Source organism: Pseudorca crassidens, chromosome 17, assembly GCF_039906515.1.
Source record: "Pseudorca crassidens isolate mPseCra1 chromosome 17, mPseCra1.hap1, whole genome shotgun sequence".
Lineage (NCBI taxonomy): Eukaryota > Metazoa > Chordata > Mammalia > Artiodactyla > Delphinidae > Pseudorca > Pseudorca crassidens.
Window position 1 is genome coordinate 82,440,815 of NC_090312.1, and position 27,992 is coordinate 82,468,806.

The 27,992-nt window shown below is 46.3% G+C and overlaps 1 protein-coding gene across 1 annotated transcript; it reads left to right on the forward strand.

Annotated features, from left to right (window-relative positions):
• Positions 1-6,619: 6,619 nt before the first annotated feature.
• Positions 6,620-27,213, forward strand: OPRK1 (opioid receptor kappa 1). Its single transcript, XM_067712338.1, has 4 exons — positions 6,620-6,739; positions 7,059-7,361; positions 18,206-18,558; positions 23,541-27,213. The coding sequence occupies exons 2-4, from the start codon at positions 7,105-7,107 to the stop codon at positions 24,071-24,073; spliced, it is 1,143 nt and encodes a 380-aa protein (XP_067568439.1). The 5' UTR covers positions 6,620-6,739; positions 7,059-7,104; the 3' UTR covers positions 24,074-27,213.
• The last annotated feature ends 779 nt before the right edge of the window (positions 27,214-27,992 follow it).

Here is a 27,992-nt window from a genome sequence, read left to right on the forward strand (position 1 = left end):
CAAAAGACTTTAGACAAATGCAATCATGTGAGCTACGATACCACTAGGAACCGCAGGGAAAGTTTTGAGTCTCCTCTCTCACGGGCTGACACAATGTGTGTGGTGTGTGTGACCCCCTGGACTGGCCGTCTCTCCCCACAGCCAGTGAGGACACTCCTTGGACACTATCCGATCTAGTCATGACCTCCGGTGTGTGGAGCTGTTTGTTTTAACCTCACTGGAAACCTCCTAAGGGGGGTGATTGAAAGGGAGCAGGCCCTCTGCTCGGGGCGCCTGTGCGTGTGGATACTGTTCTAGGCACTAATGTTTCACCAGGACACTCCACAGGCAAGCTCTTCCCTCGGACACCAAGGCCGGGCAAGACAGCAACTTTTCAGGTTCAATCCAGGCGCTGGGAACACAAAGGATCAAACCCAAACGCGTCATCTTCCAAAACGAGCTTAGAGGAAGTCACCATCGCCTTCCTTCTCTGTGGATGAGGGTTAAATGTGCCCCAGGGGACAGATGAGCAGGTCCTGCCCAGAACCGCCTTGCAGATGGCTGAGCTCACCTAGCAGAGACCCTGCGTGAATCAGGCATGGGGGTCTTGAGGCCAGAGAGACCAGCACCTTGAACTCCGGAACTGAGAGATTTTAGTAAAAGTCTGTCGATAAGGTATGGGGAGAGCTGAGTGAACCAGCAAAGGATGAGCTCAGTACCGCAGTGAGGGACGCAGGAGAGAGGGGTTCTGCCACCCCTTGACCTGAAGGGCAGAGGGAGGAGCGAGCCCTGTCGTTCTGAGAGGACGGCCGCACAGAGAGGGCCTAGGCGGGAGCTGCCCCTTCGGCGGGGGTCGTAGGCCGACCGCGGTGCCCAGGCTGGAGCGCACCAGGTCACATAGGACCTCATTCTCCACCTGCCCTCCGATCTCTCCCAGGTGCCTTCCAGACCTGGACCCAGCCGGAACGCTCCCTTCTCAGAGCAGGTGGAGAGTGATGTGCAGGGGGAACAGAGTATCCACATGGGGAGGGAGAACCGGAAAGCTGGTGTCCTTGTGCCCCTGGGCTGAGTCCTTTACCTTCAAACATCACAGGAGCTGACAGCCTGGGACCTTGTCTAGTACAGATGGACCTCCACCTTCAGAGCGCGCACGTCCCCCACCCAGCAGCCGGCCCAGATGGGTGGGCCTCTCTGTTCCCTGCAGGGCTATACAAAGGGACTTCCCTGGGCTGCAGTGGTTAAGACTTTGGACTTGCAATGCAGGGGGCACGAGTTGGATCCCTGGTGGGGGAACTAAGATCCCGCATGCCGCCTGGCACCGCCAAAAAATGAAATGAAATGAAGTGAAATAAAATAGAATGTGAGGAATCGCCTTGCCACCCGCCACCTGATATAACCCTGTCTCCCAGGTGAGACGTCCTTCAACAGAGAACTCAGTAGCAACTTTTGTGATGCTGTATTATCTGTTCATTTCAGTTCTGATGTTCAACTATAAATCACGATCTTAATCCTATATAATGCCCGGACCCCAGTGACATTCTCCTTGTCAGATGTCCTACTTCACGTTCCGTGTCATGTGGACACCATTGATTACCTCTCCTTCCTGAATTCTCTGTTCTTTTGATTTCTCTGAGTCCGATTCTCCTCCTTTCTCTATGCCTGTCATCAGTCCCCTTTGCTGACGCCCTGTTAAATGGTGTGGTTTCTGTAGCGTTTTCTCATTAGCGTGGTGTTCTCCCGTGCTCACCTTGGTGCCCTTATTCCTGCCCTGGCTCTACCTGCCCCTTATCTCTCCAACACGGACGCTCCCAGTGGTAGAGGGCCCTACACCACATACACACACTCACGTCTCACCCGCGCCCCAAACACAGCCTCGCAGAACCTGAGCTCGTGACGTTCTCCCCAAGTTGCTGTGGTTGCTCCTGTGTTTCCTGTTTCAGTTAATGGGACCGTCCTGCCCTTGGTCACCCAAGCACAAGCCTAAAGTACGTCTAGGCTCATCCTCCTCCCTAACTTCCATGTTTATTCAAACCACGAGCCTTGCCAATCTAATTTCCTAAACGGTTCTCAAAACGATCATCTCCTCGCTGCTGTCTCAGCAATCGCCTTGCTTTAGCGTTGGATCATCCCTCACCTAGACCATGACGACAGCTCTAGCACTGCTCTCTCCGCCAGCACGGCCCCCGCGGTCCCACCCCCACCACCTCCATCCTGCAGGCCACTCAAGCCCTAGCCCAGCCCCGCCGTCTGGGCACCGGCGGCCTCTTTGCGTCCGTCTCCCTCCAACCTCCCGTGGTTCTCACCTCAGCACCATCGCCCTGGTAACACTGCAGACACACGACCACCACGGCCCAGCTTTCACACCTCGGCATAGGTGTTTCTGTGCCTTTTCTTCCTGGTAAGTCTTGTTCAGACGCCGGTCCCTACCTGGACGCCCACTTTTCCTCTATGACCGGAGGTAATCCTGATGCCTTTGCACTAATTCTGTCCGATTAGTCCTTTGGACTAATCAGTCTTTTATGCCACGTGTTGCTTTGTGTTGCCATACTTTCACTCCGTAACCTAGGGCCTGACGTGGGAGTGGCACTGAATTTACAAATCCATGGATTCATTTTGATCAAGAATTTCAGTGCAGGAAGTTTCAGGTTTAAATCCCTGCTCTGTGACCATGGGAAAGTCGTCACTTGCATAACACGCAGGTATGGGGCGCATCAAGATGCCCTTTGGTTATAACAGTGCGTGATGCTGATTCAGTGTGAAGCTCCCCACATCTGCTCTTGTCTCTCCAATGCATTCTACTCATTAAAGATGAGTGATGTTTCAAAAATCCCAGATCTGAGTATGCCACCCGCCCCCGCCTGATATCCTCCAGTGTCTGTTGCTCTCAGGCTGAAATCCAAGTGTTTGTGAGAGCCCAGTGTGATCTGGGCCTCGGCTGCCCCTTTATCTGGTGTCACACCTCCCCGGTCCCCAGACTCAGGTTCCCTGACCGCCCCCCCCGCCGCAGGCCCACGTATGTGTCCTCTCCTGCCCATCACGGCCGCCACAGGTGTGGCTCCTGCTGAGGACGGTCCCTTTCTTCCCCTTCACCTGGGGAACTGCCGCACAGTCTTCCAATGTCAGCTTCGACGCCACTTCGTACTGAGTCGGGGTCCCTGACGCCCGGTCTTCACGGCCCCTACAGACATGTGCCGCGTGTACACCTGCAATAGCTCACAGGCTTCCTTCACGCCAAAGACAGAAGGGGACTTGAATCCTTAACGTGGCAATTTGCTGACAGACATTAATTAGTAAAGTGTCTCGAGGAAGGGACGCCATTTTTCATCTCGCACAAACTTGCTGCCTTGGCTGTCGGCTTGTCTGTTTTATTAAACACTTTTCCTCTAGAACACTTACCAGGGTTAGCTGTGTTTGTTATTAATTAATTACTCATAAAGGTAAAAAAAATTCGATCTGTCTCTCACACCAGATTGCACATCCTCTTTGGGAAGGGACTGCCTTTGCCCTGTTTATTTTTGGACCCTCAGAATCCTGCCTCTTCATCATCTTCCGCTTGGGGGCATTGGGCAACGTCTGAGGAGTGAAGTGACCTGGAGGGCGCTGCATTCTGGCTTTCTGGAGGCTGCACTGGCTGCACCCAGGGTCTACGCAAATGAAACTGCTCCCTTCAAATACACCCATTGCAGGTTTCTGTCTACCGTTGGAGACATGAGAAAGCAAACGGACACAGTTTGCTGGTGGGTTCTCTAGTCTATGTGACAGAAATGCCAGAGCACCCATCACCCAAGATGCTCGTAGCACCAGTCAATAAAAATCACTGAACACACGCTCAGCTTTACAAGAGCTTTACTTGCAGTTATAAACATAGCGTTTGCATCGAGCAGAATGGCAGGTGGGGATAAAGTGCTAGTAAGTTTAATAACCTGTTTCACATCAGCGTATAACAGGGTGCGGAGTGCCAACAGCTTCTTTTTCCTTCCTATTTTATAAGCTTTACTCCAAGAGCATGATAACATTTCATGTCAACCTGACTCCACGGAGTAGGTAGCTTTCCTCTCTGTGTCCAGAGACACAGGCCAGATTCTCCTGGCAACCAGAGCTGTCTAAAGGCTTCTTAACGCTCTGCCCATTTCGGCTTCACTTTATTTTGGCCATTAATTTGGTAAAAAAAATAGGAGTACTCAGATGAAACAAAACTACTTTTATCATAATTAGTAATTTTTTGCCTTCAAAGACTGTCCCAACTAGTAGAGGTTTCTTACCGACGATCAAAATTAGAACATCATTTTGCAGTCTAAAAGACACGTGCAGTGTGTACACCTGCAATAGCTCATAGGCTTCCTTCACCAAAGACAGAAGGGTCTGAGTCCTGCATTCTGTTTCCATTAGAGAGGTATTTTTCCAGGATTCTGTTTCCATTAGAGAGGTATTTTTCCAGCAAAATCCCTCCTAACACACACACTGTATATAGTGTGTATATATATATATGGGAAGGGGCGATCAAGAATTGGAATTACTGGACTTGTACCAACTTTTGGACACTTCTTTAAAGTTTTTCACTTTAAAACTTTCCTTAGGGCTTCCCTGGTGGCTCCGTGGTTGAGAGTCTGCCTGCCGATGCAGGGGACACGGGTTCGTGCCCCGGTCCGGGAAGATCCCACGTGCCGCGGAGCGGCTGGGCCCGTGAGCCATGGCCGCTGAGCCTGCGCGTCCGGAGCCTGTGCTCCGCAACGGGAGAGGCCACAACAGTGAGAGGCCTGCGTACCGCAAAAAAGCAAAACAAAACAAAACTTTCCTTAAATCTTTTCAAGTAATACCCTTCCCTTTCTTCTTTTTTGTTCTTGCTAAATATCCCCGTCTATATTGTTTTGTCTTTTGGGGAAGAGAGGCTCCTTTACATGAAATCATTCTGTTCAATCAACATATGGCAAGAGACAGAAATACCTGTGTTTGAACCCAGCTCTAACGTTACCCGCTGTGCAAGCCACCTGTGTGTGTGCACAAAAACCAAAACCAAAACAAAACCTCTATGTGATAAATAAGTGCAAGAGGAGGATAGATATTGTCCACATCCTTTCAAAGTGTGTAGCACAGAGGCAGTTGTATCTCAGTGCTGAATTCACAGATAAATAGACAGATAGGTAACAGGATGATAGATGGATAATCACGCGCTTCTCAGTTATTTTCCTTTAATGTATTATTTCGACTTTCTGACATGGGTACTGCTCAGTTTTTGTGAACTTCAAACAAACGTCTTGCTGGGCTGCTCTGGTGGCAGCCTGGGATCCCACCGTCAGGACGTGAGCCCCCAGACATCTGGAGAAGATTCGAGATGTGTCTGCCATTTTCCTGACAGACAGGGACCCTCAGACCCACGGAGGTCACAGCATTCCGATGTTTTGTGAAAGCAGATGTCATCTTCTAATGAAAATCTGCAGTCAGACTTAAATATAAGATTTATCAAAACTTACTTTCAGGACTCCTAGGGCACCAGGGTTGGAGGGGTGCTGCGGGGCCCACATCACGCTTCCCAGGAGACCTGCACATTTCCAGGCTGGGGTAGGGCCCTGGTGGGCACGTCCCTCTTTGGGGGTCACAGTGTGTCAGAAGAGGTAGGGGTTCCCTTCTGCTGTCAGCCAGCGGATGGAATGACTGTATGGGCCATGATGGTGCCCAGGTGTGGGCACCGACGTGATCTGTGGGAAGCAAGCGAGGGCCCGTGTTTGTCTCAATAAGTCAGCCAGTCTTAGACAGGAGTCCTCCCAGGAAACTCAGGCATCTTGCCGCCAGTACCCAACTGGGAAAGGGGAACCTCTCCGGTCTCCTTGAGGCCCTCATCTCAGTGGCTGAGTCCTGTTTCCCTCCTCCAGCTGACCTCGGCTTTCCTACCTTTTGGTCGCTGTGCTGAGGGTTTCTTTTATCAGCAGAACCTGATCCTGGCACTGGCAGAGTCACCGGAAGGAAGGATGATCGAATTTCTCTGCGGGGCTCAGGCCCTCGGAGGTTTTAGAGAAAAGATGCCGTAGTTAGGGACCGTGAGGGCTGCAGAGATTAACGTGGGAGAAAGAGACACGGTCACCTACCTGCACCTACACCGAGGCCTGAGTAAGGCGGGGGTCTTGCTTTTCCGCAGGTAGCACCACGAAACGCAGGTGCTGCCTTAAGGTGCGTTCTGTGCATCGTCTCCGACAGAGGAGGCTGAAAGGGACAGAATATTCTATGTATGTATATTCAGTCATTTGAATGTTGTGATTTGGTCTCGTTCCAATTGCATCATTTCGCTACTGTATTTGGACGGGCCACTCAAATAGAATTACGATTTCCCCCTCACCTGAAGGCAGACGTGTCCTGAGAGCTGGGCCTGCAGCAGCTCTAGACACACGGCGAGTACCCCAGCTGCTGACTCGTCCTGGACCGGCGCACCCTTCCCGACGCCCACCTGCTCACTGTCAGGCGGCGGGGGCCGTCGGACCGAGGCTGCGCGCGGGGCCGGGGGCGCCGCAGGCCCAGGCGGGCGGGCCGGCAGGGGCGGGGCGGGGTCCCTGGCGCCCGCGCGTCCTCGCTGCGTCCGGGGGGCTCAGCCGCCTCCGCTCGTGGGAGCCGCGCGCTGAGCGGCGGGGACGCGCTCGGGGGGAGGCGTCCGCGGCCGGAGCGCGGGGCTGCGGGAGCGCGGCGACCCGAGGGCCGAGCGGACCCGGGGACGCGAGGACCCGCGCGGACCGGCATCACTGCGTCGCCCCGTGCGTCTCTGGGCTCAGAGGTGAGCTTTGGGCTTTCGAGGCGCCGTGCTTGGGAGCGAGGACTGTGCTCCAGGGATCTCGTGTCCCTGGGGGCTCCGGGTCGCGGTCCGGGGACGGTTCCAAGGGTGGCGGATTTCGGGAACCGGGGGAAAGGCGGGCGCGCTCTCCGCCCCTCCTGGCATCCGCGGCGCGTCTGCAGGCGCGGGCGGCAGCCAGAGGCCAGTCCCCCGGGGTGGGCATCAGCGGGCCCTGGGCCCTCGGCGCCGCCGGCCTCACGCGCTGACTCGGGCGCAGCCAAAGTTTGCCTCCGGGGTCCAGCCGGTTCTCTCGCCCCCGCAGCCCGCAGGTGTCGCCTGTCCTCGCCCCGCAGCTGCAGCCGCCCGACATGGAGCCCCCTGTCCAGATCTTCCGCGGCGAGCCGGGCTCCACCTGCGCCCCAAGTACCTGCCTGCCCCCCAACGGCAGCGGCCGGTTCCCGGGCTGGGCCGAGCCGGACCGCAACGGCAGCGCAGGCTCCGAGGACGCGCCGCCGGAGCCCGAGCACATCTCGCCGGTCATCCCGGTCATCATCACGGCGGTCTATTCCGTGGTGTTCGTCGTGGGCCTGGTGGGCAACTCGCTGGTTATGTTCGTGATCGTCCGGTGAGCTCGGGGTCCGGGCGCCGCAGTGGCCGCAGCAGGGAGGGAAGGTCGGGCCGGCCACCAGGACGCGCGGAGGGCGCCCGCCCGGTAATGGGGATCCCGTTCTGTCGGGCTCCTCAAAGCCGCAGAGCGTGGCCTCCTCGAAGTGAGATTTCCTGGGAGAGTTTTTGGTGCGGGACTTCGAGGTTCACAGAGGGCGAAGCCGAGCAGCCGGAGGTGTCTTGAGGATTTAGGAGTGACCCTCCCTGACCCCCCCAAACCCCTACTGAAAACCCTACGGACAGGGAGAGTGCAGGGGGTGTCCCTGCAAGGGGCAAGGTCAGTGTCTCGTGGGAGGGAAACTGGTCCATTTGCCTGGCCTTTTGCCTGGTTGCCCCTGCGCCCGTTTGGAGCACTTCGTTTTGCCCTTTGCAAATGTTTCTTTAGATAAAATTCATGCCCACCTAATGCACTGAAGAATTTCCTGTGGCTCGTCAGACTGGTGTTATGGTTTATGAAGCAAAGCCCGCATACTGTTGAGGGTGGTTGGTATCCATACGTGAGCCTTGTTAGTACTGATACGCCGTCTTATTTGTTTAGAATACCAGTGACCTTTGTACATAAACCCCCTAATATTTATCTGTTAACGTACAGCTGCTGGAGATTTCCAAAAATTGCTTTGCTTTTTATCTTCCACGGTGAGAACTGAAGGTTTGATTTTATTGTTCTTTTGTGGATACATTGATGTCAACTTCCAGTAATAAATATCCAGATATCCACGTATATGCAAATTTTCTGGTAAGTGAAGTGATTTCTCTTTTGGCCTCTTGCAACATAGGAAACAAGAGAAAAAAATAATCCTAACATTGTCTGGATTCTCTTTGAGAAGTTTCCCTTTCTGGCAGACTTAATGCTCTGCAGTTGCACCTTTGAGAGTGACTACAAAGCTGAGATTCCTTTGAGAAGTTCCTGTGAAGTAAAGGAAGGCTGCAAGTCACGCTGTTTAGGGACATTGAAAGGGTGAAGAACTAATATCTCTTTATTATGAACTTTAAGAACAATACCTGCAGTAGCATGAATGTTTCAAACACCGCTTTCTCTCTGTCTCTCTCTCTCCCCCTCCCTCCCTCCCCCTCTTTCCCTCCCTCCCCCTCTTTCCCTCCCTCCCCCTCCCTCCCCCTCCCTCTCCCTTCCTTCCCCCTCCCCCTCCCTCCCTCCTCTCTCTCTCTCTCTCTCTCTCTTCTCTCTCTTTCTCTCTCTCTCTCTCTCTCTCTCTCTCTCTCTCTCTCTCTCTCTCTCTCTCGGAAATGTCGGGTCTTTTATTCGTATCTGTGCTCTGGAACTGAAAACCATCATTTAAGCTTCCGATTACATATTATAAAGCTCTTTTCACCTACAATTAGCGTCTCTAGCTTGGTAACCTTGCTTTTCATAATTGCTTATTGCATTTTACAGGATTTCTATCAGTGATGAGTACAAGATACAGAAGGAGGAATATTTTAAAAACACATTGTTTTCCTAAGTCATTAGTAATTTTAGGACTGCTCTCCATTGGAGGGAAGATTATAGTAACCAAAAGAAAAGAAAAGACAGCTGTATTCTAGACTATAATTAAATTTTTTAGAAGATCTTTGCTACAGCGGCTGTTGTCTTATAATAAAACATTGTTACATGAAAAGAGGATACTAAAAACAAACCCACTCTGTTCCTTCTCATCATATTTAAGTGCTTGAGTGAGACAGATACATCTTATTGTCACTTGAATGAGAACTTGAAGTTCTGAGTTTGAGAAGGGCTTCTTAGTTGCTCTACAACTTTTTATATAGCCCTGCAGTCTAGGATTAAAAAGAATAAAGAATCTTAAAATATATGCAAAGGGAACTCCACGGGGAGCATTAGACATGTCAGAAAGAAAGAATCATTGTAGATTGACTAGGATTTTTAATGATAAATATAAAAAAGTATAATTATAAATTGAATATATCTATTCCAAAGATATCCAAGATATCTTTGGAATAGATTAAATTAAAATTTGTGTGAAGGGGATAAATTCAGCTAAAAATACAATAGGAGTTAGAGAGTTCACATAACATCATCCTTCCTCCCACCCCACTTGATAGTAAATGAAGAGGGAAGAGTTCTCTTCTCACCCTGGAAAGCCAACCTACTGAAACAATAGTTGGCTTAAATCCATGGCTGAGAGTGTTACGGAGCATTTTGTTCAAGCTGATACAGGGTCAAAGAATTGAAAAATGAAACCTCAGAAGGAAACTTGATGGACTTGGGTTTATTTTGCTCAGGAGAGAAAAGGGCTGAAGATGGTTTGCAGCAGGCAGTGGTTTGCTCATCAGAACTCAGAGCAGAGCCAGAGTGTGGAATTCAAGTGCAGCTTTGGTGATTGACGTTGAGGGCTGACCAGCATCGCCTGAAAAGATGGGGGATCACTTTTGAGAGGGACATTACATTATTTTTTTAACGTCTTTATTGGAGTATAATTGCTTTACAATGGTGTGTTAGTTTCTGCTGTATAACAAAGTGAATCAGCTGTATGTATACATACATCCCCATATCCCCTCCCTCTTGCGTCTCCCTCCCACCTTCCCTATCCCACCCCTCTAGGTGGTCACAAAGCACCGAGCTGATCTCCCTGTGCTACATGGCTGCTTCCCACTAGCTATCTACCTTACATTTGGTAGTGTGTATATGTCAGTGCCACTCTCTCACTTCGTCTCAGCTTACCCTTCCCCCTCCCTGTGTCAACAAGGACGTCATTTTGAAATATTGTACATGCAAAAGAGTCCTGGTTGAGTTCTCTAGGAAGTCACTCTGGAGATGGAATTTGGACGCTTGGATGGCAGGGCAGGTGCAGGTCTGGGATGGCCAGCTCAGACCTGGGGAGAAAGTGAGGGTTGTGGAAAAAGCTTTGACTGTTTTTAGACTTGCCTTACACATAGCTTTTCCCACCTTGAACACCTGGAATGCTGTCCAGTATCTTGTGAAGATAATCTAGGATTTCAAGGATTTTCATCATTTAACGTGTAGCAACTGCTATAATTGCCTAATGGTAGGGTACTTTAACCTTTCACTTTGAAAACCTTAAAATTTAAGCGCTCCAGCCTCCCTCTCCAGGCTTTGGGGTTTGTGGTCCTGGCGTAGGATGTTCTTACCTCAGCCCTTGATCCACGTCCTTGGGTCCTACCAACACCTTGGGGGTGCCTGTGATGTGACACTCCTCTCCCGGAGCTGAAGCTCCCACAGTCCGGATGCTTGTTTCGGCCTGGCTGTCCCTTGACTCCCCTGGGGATTCGGCATGCTGGACCAGTCTCACCTTCTCCTTGACTTCCTTCCACATCCGCTGGGTTTCTCCTCAGCCTCCATCACAGCCCCCTCTTCCCTGACGTTCCCTAAATGCTCCTCTTTTCCAGAGCATTCTCAGCTCTCTTTGTCCTCACTTTGCACACCCTCCGTATTAGTCAGGATTCAGCCAGAGGAGCAGAACCAGTAGAGGATGTGTGTGTTGAGGGTTTATTCCAAGGAATTGGCGTACGCGATTGCGGGGCTGGCTAGGCGGGTCTGCAGCCCCGAGCGCAGGCATCGGGAGAGGCAGGCTGCCCTCCCCAGGCAGAATCTCTTCTTTCTCAGGGAAGCCGCAGCCCTGTAGTTAAGGCCTTTCAACTGATTGGACCAGGGCCACTAGATCATCTAGGGTCATCTTCTTTGCTTAAGGTCAACTGATTATGGACTTTAACCACATCTACAAAACACCTTCACAGCCGCACCTTGGTAAGTGCCTGAATATTCAGAGACTGTAGCCTGGCCAAGATGGCCTGTCAAACTGACCATCACTCTTAGTGGTGTCGTCCATGCTTGTGGCCGTAACTGTCAGGGAAATTCTGACCAGTCCTGAGTCTGTGTATCTCTCTCCCACTTATTCATCCCCAGCTGCAGAGTCAGCTGGCCTCCTTCTGGATGGCTCTATGCGATTATCTCACAGGTAGCTCAGACTTCTAGACATCTGCCTGTGTTAGTTGGCTAGGGCTGCCGTAACAAAGTGCCACAGACCGGGTGGCTCAAACAACAGAAATGTGTTTGCTCACAGTTCTAGAAGCTGGAAGTTCAAGATCAAGGCGTTGGCAGGTTTGGTTTCTCCTGAGGCCTCTCTCCTTGGCTTGCAGACGGCTGCCTTCTCCCTGTGTCCTCACATGGTCGTCTGTGTAGACGACATCCCTACTCTCTGTGTCCTAACGTCCTCTTGTTATGAGGACACCAGTCATGTGGGATTAGAGCCTACTCTAATGACCCCATTTTACCTCATTTCCCCTCTTTAAAGACCCTACTTTTAAACACAGTCACATTCTGAAGTACTGGGGGGTAGAACTTGAACATATAAATTGGAGGGACACAATTCAGCTCTAAACACCGCTTATCCATTTTCTGTTCTCTTTAAGAAGACACTTCAAGCTTCAGTCTTTATGAAGTTACGTACATATATTTTTTCTTTTGTTTAATTTAAAGAAAAGCTTTACTCTTATAAAGGTATGTTTCTTTTTAGATTGAGTGTAAGGATAAGCAAGGAAAATTATTAGGAAAAAAATAACAGAAATCGGAAAATTATCTGGTGCTTGGTCTTAGGTTTTGCCTTTTCCTTTTCTCATTAGTTTCCATTAATACTTTGCTACCATAATAAGGACCTCTAGGGGTCATCATTCTGCTGACTTTGCCCTTGGAGTAGAAGACTTTGGCTTCCCTATAATTCATCTTGGGCGGTGTTGGAATTTGCCGAAACAGGTAACTTTGTAAGGGGCTTAGAAAACAACAGAAGCACAGAAATCCTCTGGAAATCGTTCCATTTCCTGATCTCAGATTTCTTCTCCAAAGGAAGCTAACGCCCCCAAGCTTGCTGGGCATGGAGTTGTTCCTCACGAAGGTACCCGTTCTCTGGCTCATAAATTAGGGGGCAGGGTGTTTCTTCCCCAGGCATGACGGAAGTCCCACGCTCCACTCTGCTGAGAACATCTGACTCACTCAGGCCACCTCTGAGTCAGTGGGGACCCCATGCTTGAGCTTATGCCTGTCCCGCCAAAACTGTGTGGTATAACCAATTTGGGGAAGTATGGAAGGGGGGATGGGGTGAGCCAGTCAGAGTGTCTGCTACACTGCCTGCCTCTTTCCACGACAGGTGTCCTAGCCCCCCCTCCTGCAAGTGTTGCTTGTAATCACTGCAGTTGTATGTGCAGCGTATTCCAGGTTCTGTCAAATGTCAAGGGTGGGCTTCGCTGGTGGCCCAGTGGTTGAGAGTCCGCCTGCTGATGCAGGGGACACGGGTTCGTGCCCCAGTCCAGGAAGATCCCACGTGCCGTGGAGCAGCTGGGCCCGTGAGCCATGGCCGCTGAGCCTGCGCAACCGGAGCCTGTGCTCCGCAATTGGAGAGGCCACAGCAGTGACAGGTCCATGTACCGCAAAAAAAAAAAAATGTCAAGGGAGCCGACCTTAGATAGTGTCACCAAGGGACACCTAGGGAGGTGTGAGAGGAAAGGCAGAGGGGTGTGGCTATCCAACAGCAGTCGTACCTTAGGCTTTGGTTTAAAAAAATATGTTGTAATTTATCCTGAATCCTCTCTTTGAATCAACACCCAACATTTCCATTAAAGCAAGCATAGTAAAATAACTTCAGAAATTATTTTCAGAAGAGCCTATCATGAATTTCTGGAAGTAATTTTATTGTTTGATAAGCTCTTAAAAGAGACAATTGGCTTCACTGCCACTGTTTATATGGATTAGCTAAATGGAATTATTTTCTTTGCTGTGGGACATCGCCGACGTCCAAATCCTCATGGAGCTGTTTCAGAGAGCAGAGACTAAATGACTGCTAAGAAAGAGAGAGAGAGAGAGAGGGAGGGAGGGAGGGAGGGAGGAAGGGAGGGAGGGAGGGAGGGAGGAAGAAAAACAGGAAAAAAGAAAAGGAAAGAAAGAGAAAAAAACAAGGTGGTGATCAGGTAGAGAGCTCTTAAGCTTTAACAGACTTGGGCAAAACTGTAGTCTTCAGAATCCCTTTTGGACTGTGTTGCCTTTACAGGTTTTCCCAGTGCCTGTCTTAGAGTTAGTTTCAGGAGGCACTGACTTCTCGCTGGGAGAAGCTAGCACCTCTCCATTGACCGTGTCTCCAGCTGTGTCTCTGGGGCAGCCAGCAGTGTCTTCGGGAGGACTGGGCAGCAGGCATCTCCCTTACTCCAGGTTAACCTGTGGACACACTCAATTGTCGCTACCGGGGGTTGGCGGTTGAAGGTGGGAGGGTGACGGGGTGCTCTGTGCTCAGCTAAAACCCTAAAATTCTACGTCCGCAGGACGGTTTCCTTTCTAAGATTTGCCTTAACATGGTTTCAGTGGTGCAAGTTTTACAGGCTTAACAAGATACCGTGTTAACAAAAGATAGTTTCAGAATAACATTCATTTATTCCTTGACAGAAAATCAGCCAATGGTTTTTTGTTTGTTTCTTTCTTTGGAGGGGATGCTGGCTTTTGTCTTAGATAAGGAGGACTAACGTAAGAAGAATAGGTTTTAGGAGTGAAGCTAATATTATAAAAGGCTTATGTCTTGTTTTTTTTTTTTTTTTTTTAACCCACTCCACTGGCCAAGCAAGTCAGAATTTAAATGAAAAATGAGAAAAGCATAAAACGTGATGAACTGAGATACCCCAAAGGAACTGGTCTGCAGTTGAGCGGGGCAGCCTTCAGACTAAGAACAGCTGGAGTTATTGAGGCTTTAACGATCGGCTGTGGCAATAGGAGCGATTTTCCAAGGTTCTGTCAAGTATTAACTCTTTTAACCTCACAACGCAACTCTAAACTGTCTCTGCTTTACTGTGTTGCTTTCCACCTACTGTAGGGACACTTCCTTCCCACGAAAGAGAGAGAGGAGGGTGACCGTGTCACCTCTCTGTGGCACCCTGTGGTTCACCTTAGCTAGGTCAGTTTTCTGTATAAAAACGGAAAAATCACTTAAGAATTCTATGTTCTTCTAGGTATCCAGATAGTTGTACACTAGGAAGCAACATGTCAGTCATTTGAGATTTGTAGTTTTCTACCAGGTGTGGTTGGGCGTGATAAACACTCACCCAGCGTGCACCACCGAACGCACTAGAACATTCCTTCTGGGTCTCAGGGCCGTGAGTGCAGGGAGGATGAGTAGTTTCTGGGGCCCTGGCTATTGCAGTGAAAGCATTGCTTCTGCATCGGCCTTCCTCCCCTTCTCCTGCAGCACCCAGTGAGATGCCTGCCCGCCCTTCTGGCTGTCCATCACTAGCAGCCTGGTACCTGCAGTCACAAGAGGCAGGAATGGGAGACACGCCCCACTCCTCCGTCTCATTAAAAGAGCTTTTGCTCTTTGCAGGTAGGAGAGTATCAGGGACATGATACCTACGCGAATATGACTCCTTTAAAATACTATAGATTGAGGCAATTTCAAAGTCGGATCACTGGAGAAACCATGGCTGAATTTCCCTTCTTTAAAAAAAAATTAATAAGCTACTGCCCTTGAGTAAAGAACCATAATTTCAGCAGTAAATAATCTAAAAGGATGTATAGCAAATTCATTTCATTGAGATGAACCGGAAATATCTGGAGAATTTAATGAAGCAAACTTATTATGTTTTCAAATAAGTTCTCCTGAGAATTCACATCAGTACAGCCATCATGTCTGGTTATTTTAAACATAAAATCTAGAATGCTGTGTATCTGGAAAGCATGCCCAGGAGGATGAATAAATCATGCAGGGAAAAGAGTGCCGAAACCCATCTCTCACTGTGCTGTTCTCTCACCACTGGTCAAAAAGGGCTGCATCTTCCCAGGTGCTGTAGAGCTGTCCTCCTCCTGAGTTTGGCGTTTGGGCCTTCAGACTCGTGGTGCAGCTCCAGCTTGTGGGGTAGTGGCCAGGTTCCCGTGGGGCGGGAGCCTTTGGTCACGCTCGTTTTTTTTGCCAGACCAGTGTTTCTTCAGGAGCTTTCTATTGGCCGTTAGCTATTTGCTGTATTAAAGGAGTCTCTTCAGAAAAATGGCCAGTAGGGTGTTTGTTTTTTCATTATGTTGGAGCAGTAGTTTGACGACTACTCGGTAGGCTCAGATTTTAATTCCCACTGTCTCTCAAATTTGAGGAAATCACTTACTACCTCTTTACTGAGTTTCCTCACCTGAAAAAAAATGGGTATTGCTTATGGAGAACCTGAAACACCGTAACGTGCTGACGGCATTTGTCCATCGAGGGGTGAGATGCTAATATTTTATATTTGCATTCCCTGGACCAGGCCCCGTTTCATCCTGTCACATGTTTTCTGCCCTCATCATGCACACTAAACCACACTTATCGGAATGTTCTTCAACCTTTGGCTGCTGGAAGTAGCAGGATTCACAGAATCCCATTAGTCCTCTGATAAAATTTCTGACTCCTTAAGAAACTTTGGACTATGGTCCCGAATTCCTTTACTTATTAGGGATGGATTCAGAGAAGCACTGAGAGTCATCTCTAAGGCTGCTTCCTCTTCAGAGAAAGTGGGGCTGCTGTATCTTGCAGGATTGTAACAGTTACTAGGACTGCAGTGGGTGATGAACGGTGACGCTAACAGCGTAATAAGAGTGGCAGCAGGATGGTGACAAGGGAGGCTTGTGTAATCTAGGATGGACCTAGAGATTATCATACTAAGCAGAGTAAGTCAGAAAGAGAAAGACATATATCATATGATATCGCTTATATGTGGAATCTAAAAAAATGATGTAAATGAACTTATTTACAAAACAAATAGAGTCACAGACATAGAAAATAAATGTATGGTTACGAAAGGGGAAGTGGGAGGAGGGATAAATTAAGAGTTTGGGATTAACAGATACGCAGTACTGTATATAAAATAGGTAATCAACAAGGACCTACTATACAGCACAGAGAACTATACTCAATAGTTTGTAATAACCTATAATGGCAAAGAATCTGAAAAAGAATACATGTATATGTGTATTGATATATGGGTGTAACTGAATCACTTTGCTGTACACCTGAAACCAAGACAATATTGTAAATTAACTATACTTCAATTTAAAAAATGGTTTTAAAAAAAAGAAACATTTGTCTCTGTCTCAGGAAATGCACTTGCTTAGTTATCTGTGCCTTTAAAAGCCTGTGCCCGGAGTCTTGGGCGTATACATTCAATCACTTTCTAAAACTTATGGGCCATTTAATAATATTTGAGTAAAAAATGCAAAAGCAAAACATATTTTAGAATAAACTCCTCGCTCTCCAGATTAAGGCACTCTTTAGTTAACAGAGCATCAAAACGGAGGCCAAGAGGTACTGACTTGGGTACAAGTGTTCACAATGCTTTCATCCAAGCACAGGCAGGAAGAGGAAACAGGCAAGGAGACTGGTGCCGGGGTGGGACCCTGAGTGCAGTGTGATCCTGTGTGTCGGGTATTTTGAGTCAGGTTGTCTCCTGCCTTTATCTCATGTCCTGTCAGTTCGGTTTTATTGTCCTTGTTTCATGGGACCTGAAACTCAGAAAAGTCGTACACTGAGTTCAGACTCAGGACTGTCTGACTTCGCATCAGACCGCAGGGACTACAAAAGGGGAGACAGAGCTGTTGTGTCACCACCTGTCACGGAAGTGTCATGTGGACGTTTATGGATTGAGCAGCACAGACACAGTGATCAATCAATACCACTGATATTGACTTTACAGCCAAAATAGAAGTCGTTTTCCGTAATTGGCTCCTTACAAAGAAGCTTTATAATTAAAATCAAGGCCCTAACATTGATGTCTGGCTCCTTGTAGGTACATGGGACCTGGCTGAATTAATTGCGGTTAGGTCCACAAATGTGAGGTGTGTAGAAAGTAATTAATATATGGATTTTCCCAACATATTTTAGCATTTGGCCTCAGAAAACCCGCTGATGTACTTTGGTACACTTCATGCCCTGCAGGTCTCTAAGGAAGCGTTCTCTGAGTAAAACAATCTTCTTAATCTTCTTAATTCAGTTTTAGTAGAAAATGGAATTGTTCTAAGCTTCATGTTAAAACTGAAAGAAATAATTTGGGCTGAAAGGCAATATTTCTGACCTATTTTGAAATTCTTTGTTCCCTCAATTGGAAAATGAAACACATTGTGTGCTTTATAAATCTCTCAAGATGAAAGTAAAGGAAAACAGATTTCTTTCTCACCGACCGTACCAGATTATGTTTTATGCTATACTGTGTACAAGGGAAGAACTCAGCCTGCTTTTTTTACATAATGCATTTAAAATGAAAAGCTAGTGGGACACTGGTAGACAAAAATCAACACTTAGTTGTGTTGTAGTCATTGAAATTGAATGTATTTAAAACTAAAAACCATTTTAAAAGACATAATTACAAAGAGTGATTTCTCAAAGTAAAGTTGGGTAAACCTTCCTTGAGGAAAAGTTGGGTACGTTTTATCTTGTTTCACACAGTGAAACAAAATAAAGCATTAAAAAATGAACAAAGCCAAGCAGTTCTGGGTAGGATTAAAATGAATTGTCAGTCACAAAATAAAGACCTGTATCACACGCAAGTCTGTTGAAAAGATCTATATGTATGCTCATCTGTCTGTCTATACTCGTTTCTTTACCCTTTTAAAATTAAATAGATTTTGGAACAAAGCACTAGAATAAAAGCTAAATAAAGTCAGAAATGTTTGCCCATTTTTCTACTACCCCTAATGTCTAGAACAGTCCTTTTACATGTTAGATGATAAATACGTAAAGAATAAGTGAATGAAAAACAAACTCAATAACCCAGCGGCACATTTACATCATGGGTATGACAGGAAGATGGAGAGAAATAATCTTGTTTCTTGTCTCTTAGATACACAAAGATGAAGACGGCAACCAACATCTATATATTTAACCTGGCTTTAGCAGATGCTTTGGTTACCACGACCATGCCCTTCCAGAGCACGGTCTATCTGATGAACTCCTGGCCCTTTGGGGACGTGCTGTGCAAGATCGTCATCTCCATCGACTACTACAACATGTTCACCAGCATCTTCACCTTGACCATGATGAGCGTGGACCGGTACATCGCTGTGTGCCACCCAGTCAAGGCTCTCGACTTCCGCACGCCCCTGAAGGCAAAGGTCATCAACATCTGTATTTGGATCCTGTCTTCATCTGTTGGCATCTCTGCCATAGTCCTTGGAGGAACCAGAGTCAGGGAAGGTAAGGGCGACTTTTTAAATTTCATTTAAAAATTGTTGATTTTATCATTGTTCATAAAACAAATAATTTTTTATTGAAGTAGAGTTGATTTACAATGTTGTGTCAGTTTCAGGTGTTCAGCAAAGTGATTTGGTTAAATCGTTTCATTTTTTAGAATATAACTTCTAATTACACAAACTCTTAATGTGGGAGTGAGTAGGCCACATAGCTAGAAGAAAAGCCAAATGCCAACGGAAATATAATGCTAAATCCACGGAAGATGAGAAATAAAACAGTTTTGTGTTCCTTTCCACATCTAAACATAGGATGGGTTAATGGCATGACCGGAACACAGGCACCCAACCTATCCCCTATTCAGAAAGCGCTTACTGGAATCTGGAGGGGTGGGGATGAAATAAGGAACCACAGTCATGTGGGTTTTTAAAATACAATTTGTTGCGTCCTGGCAATTCTAAGATACACCTCCTTGCTCCGCTCCTTCCTCCCCGAAAGCACCCTGAGTCATTAGAGTCGTGCTGGCTGTTTACTCTTTTTCCCTAGGGGTTAACCTCCGGGCCACTATCGTGGCAGCTTCATGTGGGCGTAGGCCATTCAAAATTAGGTTCACAGATGGATGGTAGTACAGAGAAGCAAAACCATCAGATTTTGGACTCGTTACTTTCTACCCCATGCAAACAGGACATTTGATGTTTTTCCTGTATTTCTAGGACAGTGGTCCTGACCCTGGGACGTGTGTTGGAATCACCTGGGTACGTTAGACAATACTGCTGCCTGGTCCCACTCCGGAGGGTCTGGTTTAATTGACCTGAGGCACAGTTTGGGTGTCAAGATGTTTAAGATCTCCCCAGGTGACTCTGACCTGTAACCAAGGTGAGAACTACCGCTCTAGGAGCTTAGCTTTACTTGTAGAAGGTAAAGCTGTGAAAATATCTTTGGTCTTAATAGAAATTCACTGGGGTGGGGGAGCAGAATGATCACTCTGGACTTTATAAATGCTGTTTATCGCTTCAGCAGTTGTCTGAATGCTCCAGTTTATTTTGTGGGCTCACGACACCTGTGAGTACAGGTGGCCGTGAAAAGGCCACCATAGCTTATCCTGCATGGCACACATTTTTAAATGAAGCATAATCTTTTTCCTCTTAAACTACAAAATGAGTTTACAGCATAAGCACTGCAAGTGTTAAGCTATAATACTTGGTAAATTTTAAGAAAAGCCAAACTTTACCAGAGAAGCACTTTAAAATATGATCAGTTACACTCAGGATTTTGTTTCTTCATACACACAACACATGAAATAAAATTGCAGGAAACTCTTCTGAGCCCTAGGGGTTGGTGCGTAATAACTTAGATTCAAGAGCAGATGCTGCATGTGCACTGGGAGGGTGAGAACGATGGGCTAAGTAACATAAGAAGATGGGTGATTTTTTCCCAGGGCAAACAAAGAATTGATTTTTACAGTTCTACTTGTAAATAGTTATACTTGTCGACTTAACCACAACGCCTGTAATCATTGTCAGAAAATGACATTCTAGAAGAAATGGATTTCAGTTAGGTTTTTGAAAGGAAATGAAGATAGATGTGGGTTTTCCAGGAAGGAGGTGCTGGAGATGGACGAGTGCAGATGCAATGGCAGAAAAGAGTCCCCAGTGTCAGCAGAAGATTAGTTTGTGTGGCAAAACTAATAGAGGGAGAAATGAGAGAAGAGTAGTCTTGTAGGAGGGCTCCATCCTTTCCGTGTGTCTTTTATTTTGTGAAGCATGCTTTGTTTATGTGATGAAAGATTGTCTCCAGACCGGCTAGCGTGCTCATTTTGGTGTGTACTTCACACTGCATGTCAAGACTCCTGGGTGACCGAGAAGAGTACTTTAGGTGATCTCCACACACTGTATCAGAGCTGATTGGCATTGGCATTTTTTTTTTTTTTTTTTTTGGCTGCATTGGATCTTCGTTGCTGCGTGCGGGCTTTCTCTAGTTGTGGCGAGTGGGGGCTGCTCTTCGTTGTGGTGCCTGGCTTCTCATTGCGGTGGCTTCTCTTGTTGCGGAGCACAGCTCTAGGCGTACTGGCTCAGTAGTTGTGGCTCGCGGGCTCAGTAGTTGTGGCAAGTGGGCTCTAGAGTGCAGGCTCAGCAGTTGTGGCGCACGGGCCTAGCTGCTCCGTGGCATGTGGGATCTTCCCGGACCAGGGCTCGAACCCATGTCCCCTGCATTGGCAGGCGGATTCTTAACCACTGCACCACCAGGGAAGCCCCTGTTCTGCTGCTCTTGAGTGAAATGTTTTGTGTATATTTGTTGAGTTCAAGTCTGCCATTTCTTTACTGATTTTCTATGTGGTTAATCTACCCATTGTTGAAAGTGGGATATTGTAGTCCCCTACTATTATTGTATCGCTGTCTATGCCTCCCTTCAGTTCCGTTTATATATACTTTTTATATTTAGGTGCTCCAGTGTTGGGTGCATATATATTTACAATTGTTTATCCTCTTGATGAATTGACCCTTTTATCGTTGTATAAAATCGCCTCTTGTGACAGTTTTTAACTCGAAGGTTGTTTTGTCTGAGGTAAGTATAGCTAGCTACTCCTCTCCTCTCTTTTGGTTTCCATTTTCAGTGAATATCTTTTTCTGTCCCTTCACTTTCAGCCTAGATATATCTTTAAAGATAAAGATGCACTCTGTTTTCTTGAAATCAAACATTTAATAAGAATGGGTGCTTGGACTTGGATCTCCTTGGTGGTCGCCTCCGTACTCTCCTTTCCCCTTGTAGGTACCAGTTCAGCTTCATGGACGTTCCCGACGATATTTACGACTCTATCACTGGATGTTTTCCAAAGTCTTGTAAAAGTCTTGCAGTTGATTATTTCACCCATTCATTAAACGTTTTTTGAGCTCCTACTACATGCGAGAGGAAGCTGACCCTCAGAGCTAAAAGATGTCTCCAAATCATAAACGTCAGCCCTTACGTTGCCTTGCTTATCTTAACAGGTTACTCTTCCACAGTAACTACTGTACTGAGTCCATATGTTCATTCAAGGGTTTCCTTGTGGTATTAATTTGTTTATTTAGCAAATTATTCTCCTCAAACACCATGTATTCCTGCCTCCCTATGTGGCAGGGACTGAATATTATTCAAGGTGGATAGTTACCTACCCTCAGGTAGTTTACATTCTGGATGGAGAGAGAAACGTTAGGAAAGGCAACACATTATTACTGAAGAGCTTCTGTCTGGTTTCTGTCTAGCTTCTGTTATTATTACAACGATAAAAGTAGAATAAGTATAATATATAGAAAATATGAATTGCAGGGAAGAGGTCTGTTCACATGGGTCAGCCTCTGTATAAATGTCTCTAAGGTGACGTCTACGCTGAGGCCAGCCACAAGAAGCAGGCACTGTTGGAACACACAGAAGTTAAGCAGGAAAGAAACAACCTTCAAGGAAGCCAGGTAGCAACGTGCCACCCTAAAAAGGTGTTGAATAAATGCATTTCTTCTATGGTGATAGTGATGATTTTTAAAAAATGACTTTGGTCTTATTTCCATAAACACTAAAGCCAAAAATAAGAGAGATCCTTGTTTGTTTCTTGGAGTCTTCCTAGTAATGGTACTTTGGACAATGGCTTTTTTAGGGAATCAAAAATTACAAGTTCTTCTGGGAGCTTTCATTTACTATTGAAAGGTTTGATATGGTATTTAGTTGATAGAAAATGACTCTAAGATAGTCATCTCTATTAATTGGCCAAAATGATTATACTCTCTGTGTTTTAAAGTCTGTCTAATCGAAATTCTAAGATCTTGTTTTACTAAGGGATATACGATTAAGGGCGCGTAAAGATGTTTTAGAAAACACCACTATTAGAGCTCTTTCACTATTTGAAAAATATTCTTATACTATTTTCGAAGTGGGTTTTCCAGTGTCAGAAGAAAATATTTTCATTCTAAAAATTACAACTTAGTATTGTTCATGATTCTTTTATCTAAAGAAGAATCAGGACAAAGAGAGTTTAGCCTGCTCCGTGCTCAGTGGCTGATGCCTGGGGAAAAGGGAGCCTGGGAGGGGTAAGCGGGCCCCCAGTGGGAGTTCTGTATTATAAAATGTTCTTATCCTGGGTCTCTGCTCTTTCTAATATTATGGTCACTCCAAAGAGAATACTGTCCAGCAAAGAGAAGCAGAGCAAATAAAGCCATTTTCTAAGCTATCCTATAAACATAGTCGTTTTACCTGTTACATAGTCAACGTTGGCAAAAGTAAAAAACGTGTCTGATTTATGAACTTCCTTGATGACGGTGATGACGGTGACTCTCTTCCTCCTTCCTCTCCCCCCCTCTTCCATTTTCTTCTCCTCCTTTTCGTCCTCCTCCGTCTCTTTCTTCTTCAAAAGTTTACTCATGTTTCAACAATGCTCTCAATCACAGTGACCACCACTGGTTCCATTAAATCACAACAGCTGGGTCATATTTAGACAAATGTTGTTTAAATTTTTATGGACCCACATAGTGATTTCTTGTAAGCCACTTAATGTTTTTTGGACAAGTTGGCTTTTGTTAAATCGAATGGCTAGGTTTGAAATACTTAATCATTTATTACAAATAGGTACTAGCTTCTATTGTCAGAGCCTTTGATCTGGGAGAACTGTTAATGTATGGAAGTGCAAACAGGTACTCATGCGTTAAATGAACAGTTTAGCTCTTCTGAGAATCCTCCGCGTCAGCCCATTCCACAGCGAGATAATTCGTGTTGCTGGCTAATCGTATTTATTCTGTAGCATTGTGTTTGTTAGCAGTGGATGGTGACCTTCCAGCTCCATTGTTCTACGTGCAGAGATAGCACGGTTAATATGCACGGCATTCATTCCTAACTGGTGATCTGCTTCAGGTAATAGCGTCTCACCATGATTGGACCTTTGCAACCGAAGGCGCTATATAAATTGCAGGGGAGAGCTAACCACTGATGTTCCTCTCGTGGCTTTGCTTTGTCACCTCCTGCAGACATGGACGTCGTCGAGTGCTCCTTGCAGTTCCCGGATGACGACTACTCCTGGTGGGACCTCGTCATGAAGATCTGTGTCTTCGTCTTTGCCTTCGTGATCCCCGTCTTCATCATCATCGTCTGCTACACCCTCATGATCCTGCGCTTAAAAAGCGTCCGGCTCCTTTCCGGCTCCCGAGAGAAAGACCGCAACCTCCGTCGCATCACCAGGCTTGTCCTGGTGGTGGTGGCGGTCTTCGTCATCTGCTGGACCCCCATCCACATCTTCATCCTCGTGGAGGCCCTGGGCAGCAGCTCCTACAGCACGGCTGCGCTCTCCAGCTATTACTTTTGTATCGCCTTAGGCTACACCAACAGCAGCCTAAACCCCATTCTCTATGCGTTTCTCGATGAAAACTTCAAGCGGTGTTTCAGGGACTTCTGCTTTCCAATTAAGATGAGGATGGAGCGCCAGGGCACTGACAGAGTCAGAAACACCGTTCAGGATCCTGCCCACCTGAGGGATGCTGATGGGATAAATAAACCAGTATGACTAGTCGTGGAGATGTCGTCCTGCAGTTCTCCGGGTAGAGAGGAGTTCAACGATCTAGGTTTAACTCAGATTACTACTGCAGTCTGAGCTGGAAGGGCAGCAGTTTTAACAAACTTTCAGAAATCTCATGGTCTGAGGTGGTGAGATGCAGGCTGCATTAGCGACCCAGGTCAGTGGAGACATCAAGGCTGTGGGGACAGAGCGCAAGAGGTCTGAGCAAGGAGATGCAGCCCCTGTCTAGGGATGGGAAGCGAGGCCGACTCCCAGTTCCTTTGAGGGACCAAGAAACGAGCCTTTTCCTTCCGGTTGCCTAGATCTCGTTCAGGACCCATCTGCTGTGACCTTCTATGCAACGTGGAGTCCAAAGCTCTGTTTAGGAAAAAAGAAAAGAAAAGAAAAGTGGTTTCAGAGCTTAGCGGGCATCCAATCCGGACGCTTAACACTGACAGCAGCAACGTCATTAAGAAGGAAAACCGTGTCCAGGGCCCGTGGCCAGCTCGCTTACCGCCGTGTGGACACGCATCTCCTGTGGCTGCATGGTGAGGAGTTCCGCTTAAGACACCCACACCTGGGGCGTCTGCTGTTCACGTGTAGTAGGAAACTGTCCTGATGTTTACAAAGTCATTTAAACATGCAAGAGGTGGTTATCGTTTAACCTCTTGAAAACTATGGTTTCTTTGTTTTTAGCATGCTATTCAGATAAATAACCTCATGATAAAGCATGTCCTGGTGTCAAGAGACACAAAGTGGTTTAAATACCAGCAACTATACATAGAGCTTCCTCTGTAAATAACAGTGTACGTACAAATAAGGAATGGGCTTGCCTCCCCGCCAGATGGTTTCCCGAGGGCACGCTGATGAGATCCCAAGTCGTTCAGGGTTGATGCCGAGATATTTTGCTGCTGCATAAGCTTCCGTCTGGGGATCAGTCACGGCGCCATGACTCCCTGAGCGCCCGTTAGCCCTGTAATGGGTGTTCTGAGCCCAGAACTCATGTGTTAAGGAATCAGGAAATGCTTAACTCGCTCCCAGGTTGTAGCCTCGGCAGAGTCTAGCTCCTAAGCAGCGTCTCTGTATGAATATATCGCTGCTACCAGCTTCTCTCTATTCATGGAAGGAGGGCGTCTTGCTCATGTAAATCTTGAGGTACTATTTTGTGGCTTTCAGCGAGAAGTAAAATTGATCCTAATTGTGGGCTGAATGAGGACATCATGTCGCTCGTGGGCTTGGACATACCTGGCACCATGCTGCACGAGGAGCACACCTGCTGAGGATAATGCCAACGGGCAGCACATTTAGGGTGATTTTGCTAAAACTTCCAGATGACGTATACATTCCTCTGTCTTTCCCCTGAAACGTATGGTTTCAAGGTAATGGCTTTTTCTGCAATTTGCCTGGGCAGAAGAAAGGGCTAATTTAGAAATAACACCCATCTCTTCTTTAAGCCTGTATGTTATTAGGGCAGCATCCTGTGGAATTTATAGGAAAATCAAATGTATAGACGATATAACTCCCGTCATCACTACATCGATAAGTTCTGTTCACTGAGTACCTTCTCTCCTGTGTGTGTACTCGCTCCTTTTGGAAACATACCCTGCATGGAAGAGTTTGTACGTGGTTTCAGAATTTTACTGTGATGTTGTTTGTCTCCTTTGCAGGTGTTCACGGCACGTAGCACAGCTGCATGAATGCAGTGGGCAAGGTTTTCCCTGGTGAAAATGAACTGTCCTTTCGACATTTCCTACATTTCACTGATTTTCTTAGGTGTCCTTGTATTCTTATAGCTAAAAGTACATAGGAATGGCTTAAATACTGGTTGACATTCACCCCATGGTTAAAAATGTTGGCCATCATATGAGAGGGATATTTAAATGGAGGTTTCCAGGAACAAACCCTGCTGAGGTGGGAAATATGACAATCTCTTCAGATTCACACTCCACATACCCTTATAGCATCTTGCCATTATTGCAGCCTAAAGGTTAGCCTGAGCGTCCTGCGTCTCTTCGTGTCTAAGTTTGCAGCCCCAGGAGAGAGAGGAACAGCTCTCAGTGCCCGTGAGGTCATGGTGTTCCAAGCCTCTCCATTGTTGGAAGCACCAGAGTCCCCAAACCAGAAGAGGAGAGGACGGCTATGTCATTTTAGGGCAGTACTTTAAAGGATGTTGAAGTGAATCATGTATGTTAGGAAAAATATCTCTTACACCAATATATTTCTTTGTCAAAGGTGTGTATGCGTGTGTGTGAGAGTTGAGTGTATGTGTGCGTGCATTATGTGTGTGTGTGTGTGCATGTGTGGATACTGTGTGCATGCACAGTGTGTGAGAGTGTGTGTCTGTGTCCCATCTCGTCATGTTCCTGTTCTCCAATCACGACAAGGAGTGTACTGTCCACTGTGTCTCTTTGGGACCAGTATCTAACCTTGAATTCAGCTTCCTCCATGAGCCCCTTCTCCCCTCCCTGGCAAGAACTGGAAGACAGGACCTAGTGAGGGGTCAGAAAAATGCAGACAAATAAAACTGTGCAGGAGGCGGCAATGAGGATGAAAAACCATAATTCCGACTGGAAGAAGAGTAGAAGTCAGTGTTTTGTGTTACTCTGTGAATCTGGATGCATCCCTTATGCAGAGTTTAAGTCAAAACTCCAGACTTAATACTAAAAAGGAAGCATAGTTTGCAAAGATAGTTTTGAAAAAAATCAAGGAAAATTCACAGAAGTCTTAAGAACATGGTTTCATTCTGTGATGCATTACTGAGAAATAAAGTTCTTAAATCTGTATAGCTGTTAATCAGGCAATTTATAGGTGTTTCATCTAGTACTGGGACATAAGAATAACTGGAATAAAAGGAATAATACATTGGCTGGCTTTAAATTAGAGCTTTTTCAGGAGAAAACTGTGACAAGATTGTATGTCCACTCAGCAGATTTATTTTCTAAGCAAGAGCTGCCTGGAAGATTCAGCATAAATATGAAAATGTCTTCCCAAAAGGGCATGAACCTGCTTGCCCTAAGGCGGTTTTCTTCTCTGAAACAGAAGCATATCCATATGGTCTTTACTCTAATGTATATTCTTTATATCTTGTACTTAGAAGGTGATAATTATGCATTGTATATATGATTGTGTGCCTTGCAATAAAATAAAAACTGTACCTAAAATCACTTCAGTCCATTATTGTGCTCAATCAGTCATTTATTCTTTAATGGCTTCAATGATGCTGCACTTCGGCAAGAATGATGCTCACTGTTTCTCAAAAATATAAACTGTTGCTTTAATTTTCCACCCACGACAATGTTGTTGTTGATTAATGGAAAGGAACGGAACATGTAGGAATCTAAACCGTGTATGATTTAAATTCCCAAACCTATCAATCACTTAGGAAAATGCACTTGTTTCCAGAGTAATGCTACCAAGATCCCAGAATCAATGGTACATACTGCCTTCCCTATGAAAAGCCACTTTTTCACTATTAAAAATACGCAAAATTCAAAATCGAACTGTTCCACCAATAAAAACATGAAAAAATCAAACTCTTCTGGAAACACAAGCAGCCTTCCGCCCTGCTCCCAATAAAATACAACCACATCACTGCCGTGAACTGTTTCTAAACCTCAGGGTATTTGAACACTCACAGAACAATTTAAAAAACAGTATCTTGACAAAAGAAAGATTTTTTGTAAATAAAAACAAAAACTTAGGAAAGGGAAGTGAAAAGGGGAACTCCTTTTACTAATTGGGGACAACACACTAGCAAGTCCTATTCTCATTTAAAACTGCAAATTTCTTCCTACTATTTTTAATTGCTAACTCAATTTTTCATTAGTGATTGGAGCTCAAGTATGTTTTAAGACTCCATTTTTGGCGGATCCTTCCAAATAGAATTGGAAAAAGTCTAAGGAAGCAAATACTTATTCATTTGAAACAA